Source organism: Micropterus salmoides, unplaced genomic scaffold, assembly GCF_014851395.1.
Source record: "Micropterus salmoides isolate LMB-PRFRI ecotype aquatic unplaced genomic scaffold, ASM1485139v1 Ms_hic_scaffold_1, whole genome shotgun sequence".
Lineage (NCBI taxonomy): Eukaryota > Metazoa > Chordata > Actinopteri > Centrarchiformes > Centrarchidae > Micropterus > Micropterus salmoides.
In genome coordinates, this window is record NW_024040040.1 from 65,684,622 (window position 1) to 65,711,951 (window position 27,330).

At 41.3% G+C, this 27,330-nt stretch overlaps 2 protein-coding genes across 2 annotated transcripts; one reads left to right on the forward strand and one right to left on the reverse strand.

The window, feature by feature from the left end:
• Positions 1 to 19,789, forward strand: LOC119897867 (metal transporter CNNM1-like). The gene is made up of 10 exons (XM_038711885.1): positions 1 to 1,543; positions 8,415 to 8,558; positions 8,678 to 8,818; positions 9,062 to 9,231; positions 9,493 to 9,583; positions 10,238 to 10,383; positions 11,543 to 11,822; positions 13,186 to 13,290; positions 13,689 to 13,793; positions 15,220 to 19,789. Exons 1-10 carry the CDS (start codon positions 103 to 105, stop codon positions 15,297 to 15,299), a joined length of 2,703 nt encoding a protein of 900 aa, XP_038567813.1. The 5' UTR covers positions 1 to 102; the 3' UTR covers positions 15,300 to 19,789.
• LOC119898188 (aspartate aminotransferase, cytoplasmic-like) lies at positions 19,222 to 27,330 on the reverse strand. Its single transcript, XM_038712379.1, has 9 exons — positions 27,138 to 27,330; positions 24,763 to 24,944; positions 24,186 to 24,309; positions 23,823 to 23,935; positions 23,111 to 23,215; positions 22,751 to 22,901; positions 22,426 to 22,591; positions 21,907 to 22,049; positions 19,222 to 20,242 (listed from the first exon to the last, which is right to left on the reverse strand). Exons 1-9 carry the CDS (start codon positions 27,244 to 27,246, stop codon positions 20,103 to 20,105), a joined length of 1,233 nt encoding a protein of 410 aa, XP_038568307.1. The 5' UTR covers positions 27,247 to 27,330; the 3' UTR covers positions 19,222 to 20,102.

Below are 27,330 nucleotides of genomic sequence, written 5' to 3' on the forward strand. Positions count from 1 at the left end.
TAGCAGAGAGCTGCTGGTCCCTCCTTCTCCCGCATGGACCGGAACCACGCATAACCACGTGACCCGGGAGCTCTGGACTGAACGAACATCTCACACCGCATCATGGCTGCGGAGGATGCGGCCGCGCGGTCCCGAACCGGAGCCCTGCTCTCACGCGGGGCTCCGCTCTCTCCCTCCCGCCTGCTGCTGCTCTCCCTCTCCGCCTGCACTCTGCTCCCCGCCCCGGCGCTCGGCTTGCTCGGCTTTCGGCCTGAGGAGACCGGGGCGGAGCTGTCCGTGGCGGACGGGGTGCTGAAAGCCACCGAGGGAACCCGCTTCATGCTGCGGGTTTATTACTCCACCTCCCCGCAGAGGCTCAACCGCACCGCAGGGACTCGCGCCAACAACGCCGCGCCCTGGATCGCCTTCATCGAGGAGCCAACTCCCGGGCGAGAGGGACAAGTTCACCCGAAGCGGAACATGTGCATGGACAAGAACACCAGGACGTCCGACATCGAGGTTTTAGGTTCTTTCAAGTCTGCGTCCAGTCAGAACTCAGTTCTTGTGGAGCTGCTGGCCAAGGACCTGCGGAAGGGGGAGAAGATCAAATACTACTCCATGTGCGCCTTTGACGGATCCAAATGGGAACACTACCGGACAAGGGATTTCTGGGTGGCCGTGGTGGAGCGCGCGGCTGTCCCGGAGCTCTGGTTGCAGGTGTTGGTGTCCGTCCTGCTGCTCGCGCTGTCAGCTCTTTTCAGCGGGCTGAACCTGAGCCTTCTGGCGCTAGACCCAGTGGAGCTTCAGGTCCTCCAGAACAGCGGCACCGACAAAGAGCAGAACTACGCGCGGAAAATCGAGTCGGTTCGTCGGCATGGTAACTACGTCCTCTGCACTTTACTGCTGGGGACCGCAATCATCAACGCCTCGCTCGCCGTGTGGGTGTGCCAGATCCTGGGCATGACCTGGCTCTCCACGGTCATCTGCGCCTTCGGGATTTTCTTCATCGGGGAGATCCTTCCACACTCGGTGGCGTCCCGTCACGGTCTGGCCATCGCCTCCAAAACCATCTGGGTGACGCGGCTGCTGATGGTGCTCTCCTTTCCCATCTCCTACCCCATCAGCAAACTGCTGGACCTCATCCTCAACCAGGAGATCTCCATCTTTTACACCCGAGAGAAACTCCTGGAGATGCTGCGCGTCACCGATCCGTACCACGACCTGGTCAAAGAGGAGCTCAACATCATCCAGGGAGCGTTGGAACTACGCACCAAAACCGTGGAGGACGTCCTGACGCCGCTGTCCGACTGCTTCATGCTGGCCTCGGACGTCGTGCTGGACTTCAACACCATGTCGGATATCATGCAGAGTGGATACACGAGGATACCGGTGTTTGAGAACGAGCGGTCCAACATCGTGGACATCCTTTTCGTCAAAGACCTCGCGTTTGTGGACCCGGACGACTGCACCCCGCTGAAGACTATCACCCAGTTCTACAAACACCCGCTGCACTTCGTCTTCAACGACACCAAACTGGACGCCATGCTGGAGGAGTTCAAGAAAGGTGAGGGTGGCGCGCAGGGGTGTGTGTGTGTCTGTTTCAGGCGTGGAACCCTAACTGGGAAAAGTTCAGCAAGTGACATTATTGAAGTTCATACAAGATTATAAAGACATTGTTTGAAATTGCAGACACATAGAAAAATACATTTAATCAGAGAAAAATACCTGCAAAGGAGGTTATCTGGTTAACACATAGTAGCATATGGTAATAATACTGTATTTGTAGCCTATAATGATTATGGGATACTTTATTCTGTCTTTCCTCATCTCTCTCACTCATGATGCATGTGTTGTGTTCATCATCATCAAGGCTCCTCAAAGCAGCAATACTTTTTGCAGCTGTGGTGCCAGAGTTAGTACTGGCATGCAGGGGAAAGGGAAATGAGCCCACATGGAGTCTGGCATCTGTTGGGTGTTTAGTTACAATGGTTGCCTCTAGGTGTGGGGTACAGCAGCTGAGGCTCTGGGTGCTGACTCGCCTGTTCATCCTGGCCCCTTTGACACCTCTTTATCTGTTGAGTAGTCTTTAATCTACAAGTCATCAAGATGACACCTCCATCATCTCTTTTATTTCCATTCTTTTAACAAAGACCGAAGGATTACACTCTTGTGGGGAAATTGTAACAACCCCAGGAAGAAGACATCTCTTCAGATTTGTAAAACCAAATGATACTGGAAAGTTGAAATAAAATAAGCTTTTATTTTTTAGAGTCTTGAAAGATTTACACATCTGGAGACATGAGACTGTCACCCGGCAGTGATGATGTGTGAGCATCTAAAAAATCCTGTGCAGGAGATCAAACACACATCATGCAAAAAGTAATTATAACCAAGCAATATGCCTTCCAGGTGTTCTTATCAAGACCATAAAGCCCATGTGGTACGCTTGGTCAAGGCCCCTGAGATATGTGGAGCATGTAAGTGAACTCACAGGTTCATTTCATATCACACAGTGTGAGAAGGGTCTAACCAAATGGGCTGTGTTTCTCACAGTGGTATACTGTTTCTCTCATGATTGTCAACTTTTGTCTGGGACATCTCAAAATGGCACATTGTGTAGGCGGTCAAGATGAAGAAACGTCAGGTGAAATTTAAGGGGAGAGTCAAGAGTTTTCAGAAATACAGAATTACTTCTATTTAGATACACATGGTCAAATAGGTTTATTTAAACAGGCAGTGTGAAGGAAAAAAAAACAATTCAAACCACTCCACTTTCTTGATGACCTCCTTTATGTATGTTCAATTTAGGAAAAACATGTTCAGACAGTGAGCATTTGTACCATGTTTACTGGCTGCATAATGCCACAGACAGACAACTTGTAATGAATATAGAGAAATGTAAACTGAGCCTCGAGGCTGCTCATTCGTTAACACTGAAGTATTGTGAATGTGTATCTGTGTAAATATGAAGCGGAAAAGAGTTTGCAGTCTGCATAGCCCCTCCCTGCAAGAAAAAAAAAAGTTAAAACCCAGTTTGCAGTGCTGCTGCGGCAGAACAGTTTATTCTCCTGTAAGGAGTCAGCTGGTATTCCTGCTCTATTATAGAGTGAAATGGGTGGGGTGCTCACCAGCCAATCACAAGCCTCGCTATTTGTCACAGGCCTTGCTGCATGTTCAGGCAGCCTGCAGAGTCAGCATTGTCTATTTTTTTTTCCTGCTGGGTTTATGGTGAGGACAGGTAGAGACAGAGGTAAACCTCAAAGGACACCTTGTTCTAGACAGCATGTATTTGCATTTTTGCTTCTTTCATACCCACTGAGTGAAAATCTAGTTTTACCTAAATGTATAATTTTCAAGATGAACACTTTGCACATTTTGAAAATGCATTGAAATGTCTATGGGAAGATTTTACAAAAGCAAAGACGCAATTTAAAAATTTCAGCTGATAATTTTATACATTGATCTCCATTCTTCTCTCTCACTTTAACCTTCTTATGTATGTATGTCATGATGAACACAAACATGACTCCTGTGTCACTTTGCCACAGGGGGATCTGGATGAGATAATCTGCACAGACTACAGGATTATAAACAAGTCCTTTCCCTCTGTCTTTCTCCCTGTGTTGCTCTCTAACTCCACCCATGCCTTCTCCTCTCTCTTTAACAACACTTTCAGGCACTGCGGCAGAAAAAAACACAGATTCGCTCATTCGCTTCAATGAGACCCTATGCAGCAGTGGATGGTGCCACAGAGAGCTCTGGGAAAAACAAAGCAGCACAATAAGATGTGTAGTGTCTTAGCACAGTAAATCAAACAGGTCCTCCTTGTTTTTGTTTCTTCTTTTAACTGTAGCATAGCAACATACCCACAATAATGCAGCCCTTTGTGTTGTTGTTAGCATATCACTGCTGTGGGTTTGAATGCATCCTACAAAGTTGAGAAAAGTGGGTCTCATATTCACTGTTGAACATACTGGAGGTCCTCCGCTGCTGAACAGCAGCATGTTTCTGACCAGTTTAACTGCAGTTATTCTCTGATCTGTTTTTGTCTATTTATGATTGTTTCTCCACTTACACATTTACACTCTATATGTCAGCTGATCAGCTTTCTCATTGTAATTTTCCTTCAAATTAATACATTTGATTTGTGTAGATTCTATGAAAAATGGGAAAAAGTCAATGTTTTAAAGTGTTAAGTCACAAGTAACTCTCAACTCCAAGTCCTAAACTTTGTGTTCAGCGTCCACAATAAGTCATTAGGTGCCCTTCACCGAATGTAATGCTGTTGGATTTTAGTTACAAGTTACAAAGATTGACTGAGCTGACTTCTTAACCACAACTCAGAGTGTTATGGAGTAGATACCCAACAAGGTTAAATTATCAATTTACTGTAATTCGGTTTCAAGCAGGTCTTAACTATGCATATGTTGAAACAATGGTTACTGTAAACTACATATGTTAAAAGCAAATCTGTGCTTCAGGGAGAGTTCCTTAGCTGCAATAGAAGATACGAGAAGAATGTGATGGAAGAAACAATATCTGGGGAATAAATCATATCTTTTGCCTGCCAAGTTAATAAAACACTGATTTCACTACATTTAAAGACACTGCAGAGGTGTAGAAGAGAGTCCGCCAGTCTACTGGCACTAAAGAGGGATTATTTGGCCTGAATGCTAAGCAGTATGTCTGGCACAAATGAAGCCGGCCAAGTAACACCTTCCCCACTGTGAGGAATGGCAGCAGTAGCATGCTTGTATGGAGAACCATGTCAATGCAAGAGAAATCTTATTTAGACAGACAGGAAGCTGAACGGTTAACATTACATGCAAATCCTGGACGAGAGTCTGCACACTTCTGCCAGAAACCTCAAGCTAGAGAAGGAGGCTGTCTTTCAGAAATGAGCCAAAACACACTACAAGAACAGCATTAGCTTTAAAAAATAAAAGAATGAAGTTAGTCTTAGTGTGGCCAAATAAGAGCTCTGACTTTAATCACATTGAAGCTCAAATCTTCTGCCTGTCACCACCTGACAATTAACCCAAGAAAGTTTCCAAAGAGGAAAGGCAAGCAAATACTGTAGCTTTCTGTCTCAGAGTCCAAATGTAAATGAGTGTTGGTATGCACCAGATGTGATAAATATTGACAAAAGAAGAAAAATACCTGATATATTTTTATTAAAAAAATGTATTTATGATTTACTCTTACCCTTTATTAATAGGGAACTGCTGTAATTATGGTGGGCCATATCCACACAACACAACCCAGGAGGCGTCTCCCAGGAGGCTGCGTATAAAATATTCAGTGGGCTGTATTTCCAGTGTGTCTCCCAGCCATCTGCTCTTTATATTCATGTAATTTTTCACATGTTTCAGTTGATCAGCCCTCATCCTGAAAACACAGGTGCATGTGGTGAAATAATAGTCATCCAAGGTAATCTTAAGCATTTTAAATGAACGAACAGGCTGTAATGAGTTTAAAATTTAGGAGGTTTTAGAGTCCTTCTTGGTCCATAGCACCCAAGCCTAAAATCATTCATCAGTAAATATTTTATTCTCTGGTATTTTGTTTAGTTTTAGTACCTGTAAAGCTTCACAGATGGGATCCTGCAATGACACTAGATGAAGTGAATTTAGTCATTAGAAGAACACATTAACAGGTCTTGCCACTGAAAGAGGTGGTTGCTGCCAGAGTGTGAAGGGACAAGGGATGCATTCATTACAGGGTAGCATTTATATCAATTACCATGACTCACACTCAAAATGTATTCTTTTTTTATGCTCGAATGAACTAAGAATCCATCCCTTAGCTGGTGGAAACAGGGTTGAGTGATTGAGGAAAGTGTGATTCATTGGCAACCATAGTCCCTTCGTATTTTGGTAGAAGTTGTAAAGGTTGATGATCAAGTATGGATGTAGAGTTTCATTTTCTTACTTCTTACTGCGGACTCCTCATTACTAAATTACCATACCATATGTTGTGCAAGCAAGCTCGCAGCCTGGCCACTGGGAAACTTAAATCTCATCTGGGCCATCATTAATTAATTAACAGAAGGACAGCTTTTAAAAAATTTAAAAAACTGTTGAAGAAATCTGGACTTTCCAACAATGGTTTAATCTGCTGTTTGATTTTTTCTAATTGGATTCACTCAGTGCATCACAGGACATTATTTCTGAGTAATTATGTATCCTTCGGGAAACAGCTGTGTTACCTGTTGAGTTACATAAAAGGAGCCAAAATAACAAAACCCAGTACTTGAGTGAGATAAGAGGGATGTCTTCAGTTTGAATATACAGTTTGTTTTATATCATTCAGATTCAATTTCATATAAGTCAGTCTTCCAATCAGAAAACTGATTTTATAACTTTGAGGAAACTTGTGGGGAAATCAAGGAAATGAAAGAATTTTAGGGCGTCAAAAAAATACCAAACAGAAACAAAATGTGAAGAAGACATTGATGGAGAAACTAAAACTAAAACTGAACTGAAATTGGAGATGTGGTTCTTAAATCTGCAGAAGATGGAGAGAAAGAACATATAACACATTAGCTGCAAATACTCTCTTTCACTCTGTTCTGTAAGGCTGACCCATTTAGCTGAATGCTGCTCTGCCAGACTTGTGTTTAGTGACTCTGTGTGTGTATTGGCGTGTGACAGAGGTAGTAGGCCTATTTGGCAGGCAGAGAGTGTAGAAGCAGAGAGAGAATCTCAGTGAGGAAGTTGATTTGGAGCCAGACTGTTGAGGAGGAGCCACAAACAACGATTCACTCTGTTTTCTGGCAGTGTGTGTATGTGTGCAGGGAGTGCACGAGTATTTGTGCATGCGTGTTGTGTGTTTGTGTGTGTGTGTTTGAGCCCATGGACACTGACAGTAAAGTTGTGAATTATGTAATGGTGGGATGACTGACGCAAGGACAAAACTGTAGCTGCCTGCAATGCAGATACAACCCTTTCCTCTTGTGCCTTCCATGCCATTTACAGAACCGCCTACCTTAAATTAACTTAAATAAGCACTTAACATTTAAGATCCTGTCAGCCTGATTAAAGACTGCTCTGTTTTGTTTTATTTTCTTCTGCAAAATCAGTTTTTCATCCAGCAGTGCATGGATTATTAATTATTCCATTTATCTTTGGAAAACCCCCAACATTTTTACCCTCAAAAGCATACACTCATCATCCTGGAGGTAAACACAGCAGAAGCACTGCGGATTCTGGAAATGTCATCTGAGTGTGTTTATGTGATGCATCCAGAGACTGTGTGTTTTGTATTGAATCCTCCCTGCTGTTACACCCACTCCATTCAGCTCCTGCTGTGTCCCGACTTACTGAACATCAGACTGCAGAGCTCCTCTCCCACTCAGCGTGAGTCATACATGTGAGAGGCGATGTGAGCTTTACACAAATCTAATCCAAACTCTGAATCTAAAATCTAATGATCTTATTTGAAAATACTTAACCACTACAACTGTATTCTGGTATCTCATGACTCACTTGTTCAGTGAATAACAGCAACAACATCCATACCTTTTTAAAAAAAACTTTCACTGCAACTAACTGCTGCAATTTTAATTTATTAATGTAGTTATGTTTCAGAGGATCTGAGTAAATCTCCATATTTCTCTTGCTGTCAGTAAAATCTAAACATATATTGAAGCCAGGATGTTGTACTGTGACGCTTCATCAACTCCTTTGCCATCCAATCAGTTTTAAATCACGTGATCGAGTATTTTCCATTACTGGGGGAGCAAACCAATTTTGCATGAAGAATCACAAGAATTAGATCACTAATCGACACACATAAGATAATTATACCTATTACAATTCCTGAATATACACATAATTCACAATCCCCATATTGTCTTAATTTACATTTAAATGAATGATGAAGAAGAGGTTCAGTCACTGTGAACAGTTGCATAATTGTGATAAATGGGCGTACTTATAGTTTTAATTGGGTTAACTTTAATTGACATATTCTTGAAGTGGGTTCGTGGCTGCAAGTCTGCTGGTTTGAATCCTGGACTAGCTTTATTCTGGATGGAAAAACTGAATGAGGAAAAGCAATTCCCTCCCTTATTATTTCATACTTTTACATTTTGGTTAAAAAGTTTCTTCAGTGAAATCAAAGTGCATATTCTTTCTGTCACCACAGTTGAGTATCATGTCTGCCCATGTTATGTTCTACAGACATTGTTTACAGCAGAAAAAGTGATTATCTTGTTTAAATACTCCTTATTAATGTTTTTAAATTGTATTTATTCATTTACACTTTAGTCTTTGTGTTTTATGTAAGATTTTCTTCTGTTTTTTTACTATTGATGTCTATTAACATACTCTTTTTTTTTTGTTCAGGTGCTGCTGTCTGCAAGGGTGTTAAACAATGCATTGTGGGTTAAAAGCAAATCTGATTTGAGCTTTCCGATTAATGTCACCCTCCAGGGAAGTCCCACCTCGCCATTGTGCAGCGAGTAAACAACGAGGGCGAGGGCGACCCTTTCTATGAGGTGCTGGGAATCGTCACCCTGGAGGACATCATCGAGGAGATCATCAAGTCAGAGATCCTGGACGAGACAGACCTCTACAGTATGTACGCACACACACGCACACGTAACATGTCAAAATATTTTGAAACATAAAAAAGTGTGATTTGAACATCCTCATTTTGTGTGTGTTGGTGTGTGTGTGTGTGTGTGTCCTGTCAGCTGATAATCGCTCAAAGCGCCGTGTTTCTCACCACGAGCGCAAGCAGCAGGACTTCTCCATCTTCAAACTGTCAGAGAACGAGATGAAAGTGAAGATTTCTCCTCAGCTTCTCCTGGCAACGCATCGCTTCCTCTCCACAGGTAACAGCCAATCAGCTTGCTGCTGATGCTGTTCCTGTATCTCTATACTTCATGGAACAAACATCCTCACGAGGAAGGAGCTTTTATTCCTTCTACCATGTCACAAAACCTAATAATCTCAGGGCAGTGGTAAAAAGAACAGTGTACCATTAACGTCCACATATGGAAGAGTAAAATGAGAATGAGAAAACCCTAATAAAGTCAAAATATTCAGTAACACTGACGCTTTCCTCCATCCTTCAGAGGTGGAGCCCTTCAAACCAGGTCATATCTCAGAGAAGATCTTGTTGAGGCTGATCAAACACCCCAGTGTGGTTCAGGATCTCAAGTTTGATGAGAAAAACAAGCGAGCAACACAGCACTTCCTTTTCCAGCGCAACAAACCTGTGGACTACTTCATCCTGGTGCTGCAGGTAGACTTCCTGTCTCTTTGTTTTGGACATTTGTGGTTCAGTCCCTCCACAACATTTTGAGAGGCTCTTTCAATATGCTGTTGCTGTTGTGATTATTAAAACTCTCTGAGGGCTACAAACGATACATTGATGTGTCCTGGGTTGATAAAGAGTCTAGGCCATTATGTTAACATTGGAAATGATGCACAGTAATTAACAGAAGATAAGATGCAAACTAAAAAACATGTTTATCTTCTTGTGGTGTTTCTCTGGTGTGTTCAGGGTAGAGTTGAGGTGGAGTTTGGTAAAGAGGCGCTGAAGTTTGAGAATGGAGCTTTTTCTTACTTTGGGGTACCTGCCATCATGCCAACAGGTATAAATACACACACAAACATCTTATAATTGCATTGTTATGGGGACATTTCAATGACAAACCGCTCCCAGACCCCCAAACCTAACCTCCTTCCTATCCTCTACAGACCTAAAATACACTCCTGCCTTAACCTGACCACCTAAATTCAATCCAGATTTTAATATTTACCCTAAAGTGAAGAGATAATTGTAATTTAGAAGAACTGAGGGATGTTCCACAGCCTCACGCCAGATGTTTTAACATAGAAGTGGCAATAGAAACAGACACAAAAACACACAAACATTGAAAAGCTTAAATATATAAATTCACACAAAAATAAAACTAATTCCACTCTTGATAGCTTTTTTAATTAATTACACACAAACGCACAACAGAAGAGATATACTGCATACTGCAGGGAAATCAAAACAGTTCAATCACAAGAAATATGTGAACATTTTCAATTTATTCAACTGCCAAACCCTTGAATGCAGCATTCATCAAGTAAAGTGAATGAGATGAATGAACATTTTAAAGCCATTCACTTGTTAAGCGAGGTGAAATGAGTTTGCGTCCCTGAGCTCACTTTGTCAATGACTGATTGACAATACCAGTTCTCGTCTTGTCCTTGAGAATGTGTAGGACAAATATTTAAAGTCTATGCTTCCTCTGCAGTCCACAGATCCCCCTCTCGCAGCAGTGGTTTGGACCGCTCTGAGTCTATGCCGTACGGAGGAAGCATGGGCCAACTGAACGGAGGGGGGAACGTCTACCTGCCAGACTACTCTGTCAGACAGCTCACACATCTACAGATCATCAAGGTAGCATCTGAATCTCAAATGACCTCAGTCTGGATTTCTTCCTTTTAAACGTTCTGTTTTCGCCTTTACTTTGATCTGTGAAGACAATAGCGTGTGGAGTTTCAGGCTGGGTTTTCTTTTCTTTCATTTATTTGGTGATTTGATTTGGGGTTAATTGTAGGCAGCAGATGTTGTACATTTAGAATGAACTTATAAAATATAACATGTCAGAATGTGAAAAAGAGGAAACATCCAAAGTTCTGCCAGCCGTCCCCAGAGGGTTCATTACACTGCACAATGTGAAAGTTTTGAATGGAGTCAACAACATGACATTTTTGCTATTCTTAGGGCCAACTGAGATATGACAATTGCGACAGTATAAGATAACTTGCTCGTAAAGCTGGTAAAAGTCAACAGTAGATAGATGACAGGAAATGAGGGGAGAGAGAGAGATGGGGAGAGTAAAACTGGGGTTGTTGTGGTTTACAGCTGGAACCTACACACCTATTATGGGATAGCGGAAATGGAAGATGAGGGGTCACAGCAAATATTAGCATTCAGGGACCATGGATGTCCACAGCAGATTTCATGAAAATGTGTTTTTGAGATAACTTGTCATGGACCACAGTTTTAGTCAAAAGGAAGGATGATGGAGCTAGACGGGGGTCAGGGGGTCACTAAAGCTGTCAGGAATCTTCCCCTTGTGACTATGAATATCTTCCTTTCTGCTAGCAAGGCAAAAATAAAGTTGAATACAACAAATGCAGAGGACATGTTGGGTTTCTGTAAACATCACAGAGTCTGCTCTAGACCTGCTCTTTTATGAAAAGCGCTCTGAGATAACTGTTGTGATTTGGCGCTTTATAAATAAAACTGAATTGAATTGACATGATATTAGTTACAGCCTGAAAGCTTTTTTTGCATTACATGGAAAAGAAAAATAACTCACTGCTGTTGCGTTAAACCTTTTCTGTCCAACACTGGGGAAAAAAATCTATGTATTGTATTTATTTTATGAGTTTAACAACATCTGATTCTTCAGTTGAAATTAAAACATAAACATGATCAACAATACATCAGCAATCAATTAAACTGTGACAGTGAAGCTGTTATTTCAGTAATTGTTATTTGAGAACAATCTAATAATTTAATAATACCTATTAATGCTTTGACGTGTCAGATCACCCGGAGCCACTACCAGAATGCTTTAACAGCCACCCGGATGGACAGCTCTCCTCAGACGCCTGATGCTGACACCCGTCTGACAGAAGGCAACACCCTGATACCGGAGCCTCCGACAACGGAACACGGGGCCACCCTAATGCCCCCGCAGCACACCACCACCACCCTCATGCCCCCACCCAGAGAGCAGGGCCGGCCCAGCTCAGCCCGAACCCGAGGACAGCAGTCCAGCGTCCCACACAGCACCTCGCTGCTGAACGAAAAGAACCGCATCGTCCGTAAGTATCCTCGACTCCAGAGGCATGTGGTGATTAGTCCAAACATAGAGAGTCAAAGGGCAAATGAGGATCCTGCTGCATGTTTACAGTTCAGACCGACCGTCAATAAAATATTATGTGAACCAACAAACAAAAGCTGCTCTCTCAAATTAGTTTTGTCTGGATCCATATTCAGGACGAACAGAGTTTAATAACCTCAGCCATCTCTCGCTGCAAAAAGATGTTTTTAAAAATATTGTGACAGAGACGCAGTCTGAGGACAGATAAACAGATGACAGAGAAAACAAACAGAAAGAAAAGGTGGGACTATCTCAGTGGGGGGGGGGGGTTTGTACTTACTATGTTTTAGGACATGTTTGGGAAATAACTAAATGAGAACCAGCTTAACATTTAGACTTTGGAAGTTTTGGTTGGACCTCAGTGAGTTAGGTTTGGTTTTGGGTTAAAATTAAGTTCATTTAATAGTGGGTCATGGTAGGGCATTTTTCAAAATGTATTTCAAGTGAACCTTTAATTCCACACCCAAAAATATTCACATGTACAATCCAAGTGCAACATACATAACATTTCTGTAACTATATATTGAGGTTTTATGTTAATGTGTTGCAGCAGTGACGTTTACAGCGGTTATAATCTTCCATAACCATCTCTTCTACTGTGGACTACAGTTTAAATGAACCATCTTTGTTTAAATTTGTCACTGAAGGCAAACATGATGAGATTAAAGCCATCTGAAATATTGATGCACCACTTGAAATTAGTTATTTTGTTCCTAAGCGTTTTGCGAAATGACGCATCTCAAGAAGACCAACGGCACCAACACTGAGGAAAAATAATTAGCCATTGCTGATTACAAAACCAACCTTCTACCATCAGGTAGTCTAATTAAAGACACAAGTGCCTCATTCGTTTTGAGTACAAATAAAAAAAGAAAGTTGTTATGTTGTAGATGTGTTATTTTGGCCAACAAAAATAACAAAAAGATGGATGTTTGTCAAGTGCATATTGTACGGCTGTATGTATTGTTGGCTGTGGCTCAGGTGTTGAAGCAGGTTGGCTGTTAATCGGGAGGTTGGCGGTTCAATCCCTGGCTCCCAGGCCGCATGCTGACGTGCCCTTGGGCAAGATACTGAACTCCCGAATTCCCACTGGCGGCTGTTCCGCCATTTACATATTGTCATTGTGTGAATAGAATAAGTTAAAGATAAAGAAACATTTACAGCCGAGAGTTATGTTGGGTTTTTTTTTTTTTACTTTAAATTAATGACAAGTTGGCAACTAGTTCTCTCTCATGACCTGCCCTAAATGGAAAGGTATCACATGTATTCTGATGCGTGCTTCTGTCTACATGTGTGTGCTGCAGGTAGTAAGTCGGATGGCCAGAAGAGTCCCAGTGATTCAGTGTTTCTCCGGATGGATGAGATCCCCTACATCAGAGAGGACAGATCGGAGACTGACACACACACTGGTACGATATCAACCTCCATTTATGTAAACAGATGTTTTCACACAAAAAATGTGATTGGTCACAACAACCCTTACAGCTAACCTTCTACATGTAATGGTAACGTTAATAAATTCTAGTGATTTAACGTTATTTTTTCTGCTTCCACTTTTGCACGAATAGATGAAGACCTGGGTGGTTAGCATGAGCAGAGATAGTCACCATGTGTAAAGAAATAGGAGAAACATCTTTAACATCTTATTTTCACATCCAAATATTTTCCAGCAAGTAGCAATTTCCCAAATTTGTACTCACATTTAGCTGAAGGGCCTACAGGACTTTAATCTCTCCTCCAACCGAGACCAAAGCTGTTCTTCATTGACAGGGTCATGACTATGTCTCTCTCTCTCTCTCTCTCTCAGACATGGCCTCCATTCCCATAGAAACGGACACATCTCCTTTCATCAGCAGCCTCTCGCTGAGTGGCTCAGAGGACACACTCGGCAAGAAACTCCTGCTCAAACTCAGTCAGTCTCTCTCTCACAAACCCACATTTCTGTGTCTATACTTGTGAGGACATAATGCATTATCTAGTGTCTAACCTTAACCATCACAACTACAAATGCATAACCCCAACCCGTACTCTAGCCTAAACTAAATTCAAACCTTTATGCCGAGTCTTAATCTTCAAACAGTACGTAGTGAGGATGGAAGGACTGGCCACAATGTCTTCACTGCGCTGGTTTAAAACCAATAATGGTCCTCACAAAGATAGTAATATAACACCTCCTCCCACCCCCACACACACACAAACAGGCACACAATCCATCTATCAACCAACCTTTTTCTGTTTCCCTCTCTCTTTCCCTCCTTGGCGTTCATTCACATGCAAACACAACCACCATAGGAAACACACACACACACACACACACACACCCACACACGCACACGCACACACATAGCTTCCCCTCCAGAATCTGCTTCCTACTTACACTCACATTTTTGTTTTCAATTTGCCCACTTGGCATTCCCATGTTGTTTCTTAAAGGACCATGCCAGTGTTTTTCCTCTACAAAGGTACACATTATTGTTGGCCAATTTGCAAAGCATAGATTATAAGCCAAGAAACTACACGTAAAGATAAAACTAGACACAAACAAAAAAAGTAGTTTGTGAGGTTTTTGAATGGATATGCTTCATGTCACTCTGTATGAAAACCATCTTGTTTCGATTTGAGTCTACACAAAATTATTTTGATTATGGCCACACCTGACAGGCCTCGCAGTGTCCCTGCAAAAAGATCTTGTAATCTTCTTTTGTCTTCCCTCACCTACTTTGACAACTTCTATGATGTTTTTCTTGATGTTGTCCAATTAGGGCACACAACGCTCTTCAGTAAACAAGAAGACTGAGGTTTTATTTCATTTCAGGCTACCTGTAATCATTAGAGTATCCCCGTCTGGTCGCAGGTGTGACATCACCGTCTGCACACAGTGTATGCTGCTCATCTACACACTCACCCCTTTCATTGATTGGTTCTAGCTTCACTTTCATTCATAAAACAGTGATTGTAGGTATAAACAGCCGTTGGTGCAACAGTGCAGTTGGTCCTTGGCACCTTACCAACCACCGCAAGTCACAAAGGCCAAAAGCTATGATCCGTCTTGGAGCTTTTCAGTCAAGTCACAGCAAGAATTTATGACTTTAAGATTGCCTAACCTGACTCAAATTACAAAAATACTGTGTAGGCTGATCTTGGCATTCTCATTTAAGTTTCAAGCAGTGTATTTCTTCATCTAGTCTGACTCAAGTGAAAAAAAATGTAAAGAACCAGTGGCAAATAATAATCTGTAAAATATTTAAATGCCTGGAACTGTCAGTCTGAGCTACAGCTGTGGATGTAGATGTGAATGCAGCCTTAACTTTTCCTGTTATCATATTTTGTCTCCTCAGGCCACAAGAAGAGGAAAAAATCCCGCGAAGGAGAGAAAACACCAGAGGACATTTCAGAACAGCCTCTGGTGAAAACCTAGCAGCGTGTGTGTATGAAACAGACCCGAACACTCCATCATCTGATGGTTCTTCAAGTTGTTTGCAAAGACAAATGTGGTTGCTGAACTACAGCTATCAGAGTTTTATCTGAAAACAACACCCTCCGAACCCACTGTAGGAGATTATAAAGAGGTCCCATCTCCAGTAATGTACTGAACACGTGGATGGAAGACACCATCTTGTCAAAGTGCAGGGGTGTGCAGCATTGGCAATATGCATTAAACCGTAGTTTCTGATCTTAACAGGTTTTTCATGCTGATGCTCGTATATAAACAAATGACTGTGAATGTAAAAGATTTGTAGTAATAATAGGTTTTTATACACTATATACTCTCCTCATGCGATCACTTCTCCAATGGAGCTAAAGGGAATGACAGTAAAAAGGAAACAGACGGAAGACACCAAAGATGTTGCTGTTTTGTCACATAATCCTCCAAACTGCATCTCAACAGAAGTAAACTGGCTGCTTTGTGTTTGTCCTTTTTCTGTTTCAACATGACAATTGGCTTGAGCGCAAAGTCAGGCCCATAAGGAAATGTTTTATCCAGTTTGGCATGGAAGAACAGAGCCCTGTACTCAGAGCTTAAAAGAGCTAGAATACTGGAATTCATTCGCCAGATGGCCAGAAACACGACTCCAAATAAATGCTCTGTATCTACAGGATGTGTAAATAGGTAACTGTTTGCTAACAATTCACCTAATCAACTGACCATATGTCAGTGTTGCGTTCACATCCATTCCCTGCAGCCCCCAAGTGGCTAAAAAATCTGTTATTGCAGGTTTAAAAATATGCCTACCAGCAGCTTGTTTGTGTTGTCCAAACACACAAATAATAATGTAAAATAGACCTTAGCGTTGCTAACATGAGAGTGGTATCGATCTTCTCATCTAACTCTCTGCAAGAAAATGAAAACAAGTGTAATTCCCAAAATGTTGAACTGTCCCTTTAACTTTTTGTTACGTTTCCAAACTTCTCTCTGAACATCTCTGTAAGTAGCTTTGTTCTGCGGATTCAATGCATTTTGAATGATTTTGTTTTGCTAAATGATCACATAGTGTGGATGTTAGTGTCAGGAGGTCAAAAAATGTTTCAACACCTGTCTCATCACAGCTAATTACTGTATCTTCAAACCTTATTATTTAACAATGATCAGATTGGATTTTTACAGTGGTTCATCATAATTAATTGTTTATTTTGCTTTGTCTGCCACTTATCCAAAAACTACTGTCCTTCTTGTTTTTCTCCTGAGCTCTTCTTTTTCTTTATCTGAGCCTTTTCTTCTTTTTTTTTTTAAGAGTTGTAATTTGAATTGCATTTATATACCTCATAAAATTTTCATTTGTTTTGTTCCTTTTTTTGAATTTGGACCTCAGAAGGCTATCAGACTCAGACAAAAGACAGATTGGAGCTGCTTTTCTGCAAAGAGATTTGAGAAACCCTGGGTCAGCCTTTCATTTCAGTTTCTGTTTTATTCACCACGTGATTTATGACCACTGAACCTCGTTAAATAATCATCGCCTGAGCTGAGCTCTTTTTATTAGATCCATTTCAATTATAAATGAACCTCATTTTTTTGGCTTTACTTTATTGGAGATTAAATGAAACTGAGCTGAAGGCTGCAGCAAGTGTTCACCAAAACACAGTTATGTGTTCTATAAGATGCCTAGATAGTATACGTAAATAGGTTTATGAAGTCAGCAGTCAGCACCTATATTATCTAAACTGGAGACACATACCTCTGAAAGGCTCTATTGTAGTCTCTGAAATATACCTTCACTCGTCAGCGTCTCTATTTTACAATTTGTTTGATTTAATGATATTGATTTTCAGTATTTTTATCTCCACATTGACAACAGTAATGGGATTTCTGAAACATACTGCAAAAAAAATGTTGGTATAATTTGAGATGACTAATGTATCCAGTACAACTGTGGATGTTGGCTCACTGTCACACTGTCATGGTTTACTTGGACACTTGTCAAGTCACAAATCAAAATGTCTGCTGTGAAAAAGCTACATTGTCCAGCATGAGGAATTGGGACAGGGCCATTAGTTGATCACATACTCACCTGGCAGAGATACACTGAGCTCAAGATATATATTAGACTGTGGGTTATTAACATGTCTGCTTGTAGCATCTATTATCTCAAAAATGAATTAACTTATCCTGGATACATTCTCTCTTGAGGAATAATAGGGGGAACTTGACATTGTGTGGCTTTTATATTAGTGGCTGTTATCATATCACCTATTTGGAAATCAGAATTGACCTTTTTTTAAATCAACAGGTTACTATAAAACAAGTTGTGGAGAAGCAAATGTGTTGCTTTCTAAATTCTTACAGAACTTAAATCATGTAGATGGCAACATAGAAGAGCTGAAACAAGTCTTGGTTTGGTGGATTTAATTTTTCTTGCATCACAGAAACCTTCAGTTCCACCCCAGTGTGTGCATAGTGTTCTCACGGTGTCCCTGAGCCTGCAGTGTTCTGGATGGGCGTGACTCCATCTGCCTACTTGTGCAGAATCAGATTTGTGCCACTGCAGCATAGAGGAGGTGGAGGAGGAGGAAAGTGGGGATGTGGATAGAAGTCTGAAGTTTCAGGCCTGACCAATAAGGAGGCCGTTAATGGCCTTATAATAAAAAAGCCAATCAAAATAATCAATATAATTTAGGTTGCTGCCTGAACGTACTGCTGCAGCACAAACTGTGTTTTGGTGGGTCACCTGCATTGAAGAGCTGCATTTGTTTCATTGGAGGTTCAGAAGGTCTACATATGTCTGAATAGTTTTTGTGGGTTCCTTGGGAAACAGGCAAATACAATCATCAACTTTAAAAATCCTGAAAATTGCCATCAGCAGCCTCTCCCAGCAGTACTGGCTTTTAAAGACCCAAAAAGATCCATCGCAAGCTGGGGACAATGAAAAAGAAGGAGGGGTGCTTTTTAACTCCGCTCACTTGCTAATGTCACAGGCGGAGGAGAGAGAGGGAACATCCCTCCTGGCTGCAATATATCAAACCTGCTGAGTCACTTTGCTGCATTGGAGCACCGACCACAGCCTATCAACATCATCCTTTGAGGTCAAAGACAGACAAAAACTGTTCCTGCTGCAGGATGTTGTTGATTAGATTGTAGGTTTGACGGATACATTTCCCTGCTGCAGATCCATTAGATCTTTGGTTATCAGGATGTGTTCCTAAAGAGTCCGAGATCAGTTTTCACAATTTCTGCTATGAGCCAATATAATCGCAGATTGCTGCTTAGTAAAAATGTGCATTGCTTTCAGCTGTTTTGCTGTATTTTGTAATAGAATGACCTGCGTGGAAGAGATGTTTTGGGAGAGAATATAACAACTTGATACTTGTAAAATAGAAAGCAACTATGTATGGTATTTTGCATCAAAATATACACAGAAATATAAAGCTCCACAACATACTGAACTTCAACAGTCTCCAGTCTTTTATTATTATTTTATATTAAAGAGTAAGTCTGGAGATTCTATGTTTATCCTATTGTCAACAAATGCCCTACATCCACTACATTTCAGAAGGAAAGCGTTGCTTAAAGTAACGTTTGAAAACACCTACAGTGCTTTCTTTTGGTCTTTTCATGGGATTTAAGGGAAACCTCAAAATATAGAATATTTTGAGTCTTATGTAACTGTTAAAACTTAAATACTACTTCAAGAAAGTGCAAAACAAAGCTGGTGTTGCATGTTCAACACAATTATAAAGGACACAATGAACATCATAATCTTAATTTTCTTGTTTGTTTCTTCGCACGTTTGGAGACTATTGCTTTTATACATGTAGATATTTTAGATACTGTGCTGCATAGAAAAGGTTTTATGGGGAAAGAAAAAAAAAAAAAAAAAAACAAACAAACAGGCACAAAGCAAATATTTGGTTCTTGTGTTTTATAGTTTATTTCTGTAGGAACACACATACTGTTGTGTGTACAAACAACACCAAATAATAGGAGTGTTCTTGTGTGGCTAACAAGAGTCAGCCTCAGAGGTCTGATGAGAGAGGCTTTCTGTAACACAATAAGGGCACTGCAGGGTGGAAAGAAAACAACAAAGAGAGGCAAGGTGATTTTGTTCACTGATGGCACAAAGTCGCTTTCTGAACTTCAACTACCATTAGGATCTTCTACGTAGCTGCACAGGTATGACAAGGCAAAACCTACAACAACAGGCACGTGCATTACCTTTAAGTGAGCTTTAAACCCGGTCACGTGGCAGAGACAATAACTCAGAATGCCTCTCTGTAGATTTCACATAAGAAATATCCTTATGCACAATTTGTTACTTCATATAGGTGCTCAGTGCTTCTGCAGTAAATAGTAGGAGCTTCGAGAGTGATTACATCTATTGACATTAACAGCATTTTGTTTAATTCTACAGAAGTATCATATTTAATACCTTGAAATGCTATAAATGATTGACCTGTAATTGAATAAAAAAAAAACAAAAAAAACACTTCTGATTTTTTTTTTGTGACCCTAAATGCTTTGGATATCACGAAAACACCTTTGTGTATGAAGCTCTGTTGGACAGTGAGACCTGGCTGTGTGCCTTCAAGTGTCTTCCTAAAGTAATTGCACCTCCCAAAGGTTCAGAACAGAAAATCATCCGTCCTCTCATTGATTCAACTGCAAAATCCCCGCTGCAGTTCAAACAATCAGAGGTCTGGATAGGCAGGGGAGGGGTACAAGGGCACACACATGATGATACTTCCCGTGGCGCACAGGAGGCAGGAAATGGGCGGACAGGAGCATCCTTTACTGGACCTTAGTGACGGCATCGTGGATGGACTGAGCGACATAGTCGATGTTCTTGGTGGTCAGACCGCACATGTTGATGCGACCGCTGGCCATCAGGTACACGTGCTTCTCTTTGATCATGTACTCCACCTGTTTGGCTGTAAGACACATTACAACAGAGTGAAGATGAAGAACTGATGCTTAATGCTTTGTTACACTTTGGGAGTTTACTATAAAACAGCTATAAAACATTTCAGTTTCATTTTAAAGATGAAAATACTGAGATATTAATACATGGTAACAAAAACAGAGAAATTGGAAAGGGTAAGAAACATGAGCAGTCAGACCATCATAAATGTTTAAGTAAGTACAATGTTGGGAAACTGGCTTAAACCAGAACAATAATAACCCAGAGTTATCCTTTTTATCCTGTTTGTACATAAGAAAGAATTCCAACCAGACTTTGTCATGTTTGCACTTGATTAATGTTAATACTTTACTTTACTAACCTGTCTAATGTTAATATTCTACATGAGGACAACAGGATGGTCCATGGGTGTAATGGTAAAAGTGCTTATAAACAGTCTAGTGAATAAACTCCAGTGCAGTTGGTAGGGACTAGGGGTGTGACGAGACACGATACTGGGTTCCCGAGAAAGAGACAAGACAAGATTTTAACACTATTTTAAAGAAATTTTCAATTATATTAAAATTTGGAGCATTAGAACATTTAATTTCCTGCATTCTGGTGATTTTTTTGCACCAATTTCTGGTGGAAATGTTTGGATTTATGTACAGGGAAACAAAACTCAGGTTACAATGACAATTCAAAATATAACAGAATACAATGCAGTAAGGCTGTCAGGCATTCTGTGTTGCTTTCAGATATGTTTTCTCCTGCAGATCAGCTTTTCTCATTTAATATCATCCCTGCTGAGTCAACACACATGTAGGCATGGTTTAGTCTTCCCTCCTCTTTTGTGTCTTTTGTTTGAGAAAGTAACCTCTTTAAATGTGCATGTGGCCCCTTTTCACCTTCCTCGGAATTCTCTTCTCCCCACACAAGAGGCCTAGGCCTCAGTTAAACACACCGGCTTGCCCCGCCTCTCTCTCTGTCTCCCCCCTCGCCCGTATACTCCACTTTCTCCACCAGCAGTACGTTTTATAAAGTCGACAAAAAGACACAGAACTCGTCTTTTTCCACCCGCGATCCGTTATCACGGCAGCAGGTGAGCCGCTTGTGGGCTTGTTAATGACGCAGCCCATCAAACAACTGAAACCACCATCTGCACCCTGTGTGTTCACTGCTGCTTCAGCTGGTCCTTGCTCGTAAAGTGTCATTTCAACCGCGACTTGTAACGTCACCAGCTACCAAGTTTTTAACTGAGTAAAGTCTGTGTGAGTGAACACATGCGCAAAAGACGACCGCTATCACCCCGCGCGTGCCCCCGATGCCATCGTCCATCCCGAAGTTTCAATAGACATCATCTGATGGAAATTTTGTAGACATCGCCCAACCATAGTTCGCTCCGTAAGTCGACATTATCAGTCATATATTTGTTTTTCCACTTATGGGGTTGGTAACAGCATGTGCAAAATGTCAATTGAGTGAGTCACTCGATACTGCTTTTAACCCGATGAGAAATCTTGGCATGTTTTAATCTCGTCACACCCCTAGTAGGAACACTTCACCCCAGCAGATAATTGCTGACACAAACTAAGGGTGATGTCTTCATTCACTTAGCAACCCTTTTAATTCACAGGATTTCTGGATGTGCCTCTGTGTATGTGTACGTGAGCGAGAGAGACGCTTTTCACTTACGGTTCAGGCCGGTGAAGCTAAACATGCCGATTTGCTGGGTGATGTGTTCCCAGGTCCCCGGGGTGCCCAGACTCTGCAGCTTGGTCTTAAGCTGATCCCTCATCAACAGGACACGGTCTGCCATGGTCTTCACATTACCCTTCCTACAGAGAGGAGCGGAGAGAAGACAGAAACTTGTCTAAAGTTGACTCTTTAGCTGAGATACATTAAGTTCACCTTGATGTTCTCAAAGCCCTAATAGTTGCATGTACAGTACCTTTTCTCATTTGCTCATGTGCTAGATGGATAAATTACAGATATGCGACACTGCACAATGATGATGATTCAATTTACTCACAATAGAGTGTTAATTATTTGGGGAAAAGTGAATGATTCCAGACATGTTAACATTTAATATTAAGTATTTCAAATGCATACAATTAACATAATGTGGCAACACTTGGCAGCAAACGCAACTGCAGAAGTGAGTTAGCTAATACTAACTGGCTAATGCTGGAAATGTCAACAGCAGGAGCATACCATTCAGCGAAGAGCTCGGGGCTGTTGAGGGTCTTGCTGACGATGCGTGCTCCCTGAGACGGTGGGTTGGACCAAGTCGTCCTGACAATCTTCTCCATCTGAGACAGGATGCGGGTCAAGTTCTCGCTGTCCTGGGCAACCACGGTCAGGTTGCCAACTCTCTCATCTGATAACAGCAGATGTATGAGTGAGGTTTCTATTAACAATGTGCAAACTGTGTGCATGTATAAAATATTTTTGGGGGTTAACCCTATTTTTGGCCACCCAGGACTTCATAAAAAGGTGTGTGCAAGTCTTTAGGTGTGTGCATATCATGTGTACGCACTGTAGAGGCCGAAGTTTTTGGAGAAGGACTGAGCTACAAACAGCTCAAAACCCTCTGAGACAAAGAAGCGAATGGCCCAGGCATCTTTATCCAGACTGCCAGAGGCGAAACCCTGGTAAGCTGAGTCAAAGAACACAAACAAGTTCCTCCTCTATAGAAAAGGAGACAAAAAATTACAAAATATAACAAGGAACAACAGTAAAACATGAGAAAACACTTCTTCACAATGATGTAATACGCAGAACAACTTTGGCTACAGTACATGCTTTACTCAATGACAGAGCCTGAAAACAGAGACAAAATGTGTTAAAGGCATGCGACACCTCTAACACTGTTACATGTATATGAACACCGTCTTACCTTCATGATCTCTGCGATCTTCTTCCACTCCTCCTGGGTCGGGTCGGTGCCGGTGGGGTTGTGCGCACAGGCGTGGAGGACAAAGATGGAGTGTTCTGGAGCTTTCTGTTGAGAAAGAAAGAGTCAGATCAAATAAAATAACCATGTTGAAATATTAATCGTCTGAATGCTGTTTTCAGAGGCCTTTCAATGAATGATGCTCAAGTGGAGGTTTTGGTTAAATTATCAGTCTCTTTTAAAACCAGTCTACTTATAGTACAGTATTAACTGGAAGTTGTTAATCAGTAATATGTTACAAACATCACTAGCGTGTGCATCAATGTGATGTAAGAGGCAAACACAAGTAACGGGACAAAGTGAGATTTTTAGTCACATGTCACAGTCTAGTCATGCTGCCAATTTCCCTAAGAGTCTGTAACATCCATTAGTTAACCCAAAATGTAGCCAAAACAGCTACATTTTTGAGAGCTACAATTTTTTTAACCTAATAGTGGCCTTTTCCCTCCATTTCAGCCTTGGAAGCAACCAGAAATTCCACATTATATTTCTACCATTCTTGTTTCATTTATAGTTACAGAATACCTACAAGTGTTCAAAAAGTTTTATATGATTACCCGTTACCTAAACTTTTTATAAACAGGGATAATTAGATGGTACGCGGTGATTTTTTTTGTTGCGTCATTGCGACGTGGAAATGCACGCCCTTCCTCACCTCCAGGTCATCCACGAGCCCGGAGAAGTCTAGGCCCCTATTAGCAGCATCCCAGTAGTGGTAGGGACGGATGTCTTTGAAACCAGCGTCAGCAAACACAGCATTGTGGTTCTCTGGGAGGAAGAAGAACATCCAGCAGATGTTTAAAACATTCACACATCTCAAATCAAATATGAAATGGGCTGTGAGCCTTATTACTAATGTCCATTCTTCAAGAACAGTATAAACTTAAGGCAACGTTACATTACTGAAGATTTCACATTTCAGGCTGCAGCAAATGTTCTAAGACATTTGAGAATGTAGAGCACTTGATTTCCATATTACAGTAGTACCCTGTTACTTGCTATTCAGCTGTTTACTAACCCCACGTGGGCGCTGAGACGTAGACGGGCGTGGCTGTGTTGTTGACGCCGTTGTACCAACGCCGCAGGAACTCTGCCCCGATCCTCAAGGCACCTGTGCCACCCAGAGACTGGACCCCTCCCACCTGAGAGAGAAGGCAGCAGGAGGGAAACAGGAAGAATATGAAAAGAATAAAGATGGTAAAAATGGTTAAACATTTGCTAAATGAAACAATTCAGGAATGTAAAAAATAATTTAAACCATTGGTTAAATTTTAATGAGATTTATTCTTTAAAATATTAAAATGAATGACATATCACAGATTATAAAAGCCCAGGATACAATCGCTGTAATCTGTTCTGTACTGATCACACACACAAACCAAATGGATATTGATCTTCTCATCAGACTCTGGTTATGAAGGTAAACAAGCATATTTCCCAAAATGTTGGAGTGTTTCTTTAAGATTTATTTTAAAATGGTTACTGTTGTAATTGAGGGGGTGCATACACTGTTGACTGTACACATGCAGCCTCAACAGCTTAGTCTGACTTAAATGTTGACCCGGTTTAGGACAATGTTCAAATAAGCGTCTCACCCTGTTTTCCTTGATAGCGGGGCTGTCGTCTCCCAGGGCGACCTTGGAGGAGGCGGAGCGGAATTCGGGCAGACCGAGGATGGGCAGGTACTCGTGGTTCAGGCTGTCGTCCTCCACAATCAGCCGTTCCACCTTCTTCACCACCGGCAGCACCCAGGGCTGGCAGTCATCTGTACGGTAAGCTGGAGAGAACACAAAGCAGCACAGCACATTATCAACACAAAGCCTTCTAGTTCCAGCTTTAAGACTGGTGACAGTAATGCAGAAAGTTAGTCACAGCTGGATTTCAATCTGGACAAAAACTACAAAGATTTTAGCTTTTCTGTTGTGCTCTGAAAAACTATAGTTCACAAACTTCTACTCCAACAAAGTGTTTCCAGTCATCCAAAACATGATTATGTTCAATTGTATTCTTAAGTACTTGCACAAAAAATGTTTTGTATTTGTTGCTGTGCTATTGTCCCTAACCCCATGTGGTTTGTGCATAAAACACACATTTTTTAATTTGGCCAAAACCAATATGTATTTATTTATTGCTAGATATACAGATGGGTGAGAAATGAAAAGGAAAAACCAATAAGAAGTGTCTTAATATGGAGTCAGGCCACCACCAGAACAGCTTCATCCTTGCCAAGTCTGTGGAACTCTATTGGAGGGATGAACAACATTACTCCAAAAGATATTCCCTCATTTATATAACCACCTTTCATTCAATCACGTAATCTCATTGAGCTCAAGATCTATTTTGCAAGAGAGGCCTGAGTACAGCAGATATGTTCCTTCACTATTTTATTCAGCGTTTTACCTTTACTTTAATCTGTCTGAAATTATAAAAGATATAGCGAGTGAGTGAGTGAGTCAAATAATATTTGATTGTATATCATGTCACACACTCTCTGAAGGTCGCCCTTAACAGCCAGACTAAATTATGTGTGTGTGTGTGCACATATTTGACTCCTTAAGAACTCTCCGTCATACTGTATGAGGGCCTGTGCAGAGCTGTATCAAATATCAGGCTTTCACCACAGCTGCAGATGGTCACTACGGTCAAACAAGTAGATTATCGCTATTTGCCTAATTTAGGGTGCCACCAAAGAGATAAAGGATTGAGGAAACAGTGATTACAATATAAGACTTTCAACAGTTCAGAGCCAAAATTGCAGAGCGCCATGGCTCATGGCATCGAAGTATAAGATGTGGATCAAGTGGCAAAAGGTCTTTCAGGACTGACTTTCCACAAAGTACAAATCTAGATCAGCTAGAGGTTTAAAAGGTAAAAGTAGGCAATGAGGTGCAAAAGTTCAGCTAATGAGTACATATTGCACCAAAAGACAAGGTGATCTGTAATAACCCTGTAAGGAAGCTGGGTCACTCCTCACCAGGTACGTTTGCCTGTTGAGGAGTGTTTAGCTGTCTTAATATCGATATCATTATATAAGACTACATATCTTGTGGGATTTTGGTCATTTTGATGTTTTCTTGGACTTAAATGATTGACTTTCTATAAAGTTACAGCTTTCTGAAGTCATTAAAGATGAATTAAATGAATAATGATGTTTGTTTTTGTTATTTTTAAAATGTCAAGGATAACAAATTCCAAGACTTGTTTCTTATCATCTATTGTTTTTTTCTGAAAAGGTCATTTATTCAAATTCTTTAGACCATGGAGGAAAGAGTATACATGTTGTTATTAACCCACAGCAAGTCCAGCTAGCTGTAGTATTGGTTGGCACGAGTTCCTCCAACCCTATGACAATAATACATATTAGAATATATTAATAGATTACATATCAGATTAACTAGAAAGTGGCTCTGGTAGTGAATGATGCGTTCAAGGACACAGGTGAGACAGTGGAAGTATGCGGGAACCCTGCTGTATATTTCACATCCTGACAAACAGTCTCTAGTCTATTCAACTGCTTTTGAGTAAACAGTGAAAGAGTGGGGTTCTGTTTTCCTAAAGCGTCATTTCCTCCAGTATCAGAGATGTAGCAACTGTAACTTGAGTGTTGAGTTAGCTTCTCTTGTCAGCATAAATGCTAACTGTCAACTCGTTAGCTTCACTGCTAGCTTGTACCGAAGGTCAAATCAAAAGAGCTGCTAATGTTTGACAGCATGAGAACACCAGCACCGCGTCAAATATATACACTCAAAGCTTAATAGCTGGGGGAAAGGCAAACTCAACCGCTGGTGTGCTGCTAACATGAAATAAAAGAAAGTTTCAGTAGCCTACTTCATCTAACGGAACCCCAATCCTCATGCTCAAACCCCATTGGCTCACAGAACAAGGAAAAACCGCAATTGGAGGCTTGGCGACTCACCGTCAGCAAGCTAACTTAGCTTTGCAACATTAGCGGGCAGCGACCATCTCTTACCTCCAACTCCCAGGTTCACCTTCTGCGGGTGGCTGTCCTCCCTGAAATCAGCAGTCAGTTTGAAGACCGCTACCGGCGGGGCCTGCGGGACATCGCTGAATATGGACATGGCTCAGGGCACGGCAGATGATCCCGGTGCTTCCAGCGACGGGTGGAGTGAGAGACGGGGCGGTTTCACCTTCACCCAGCTGGT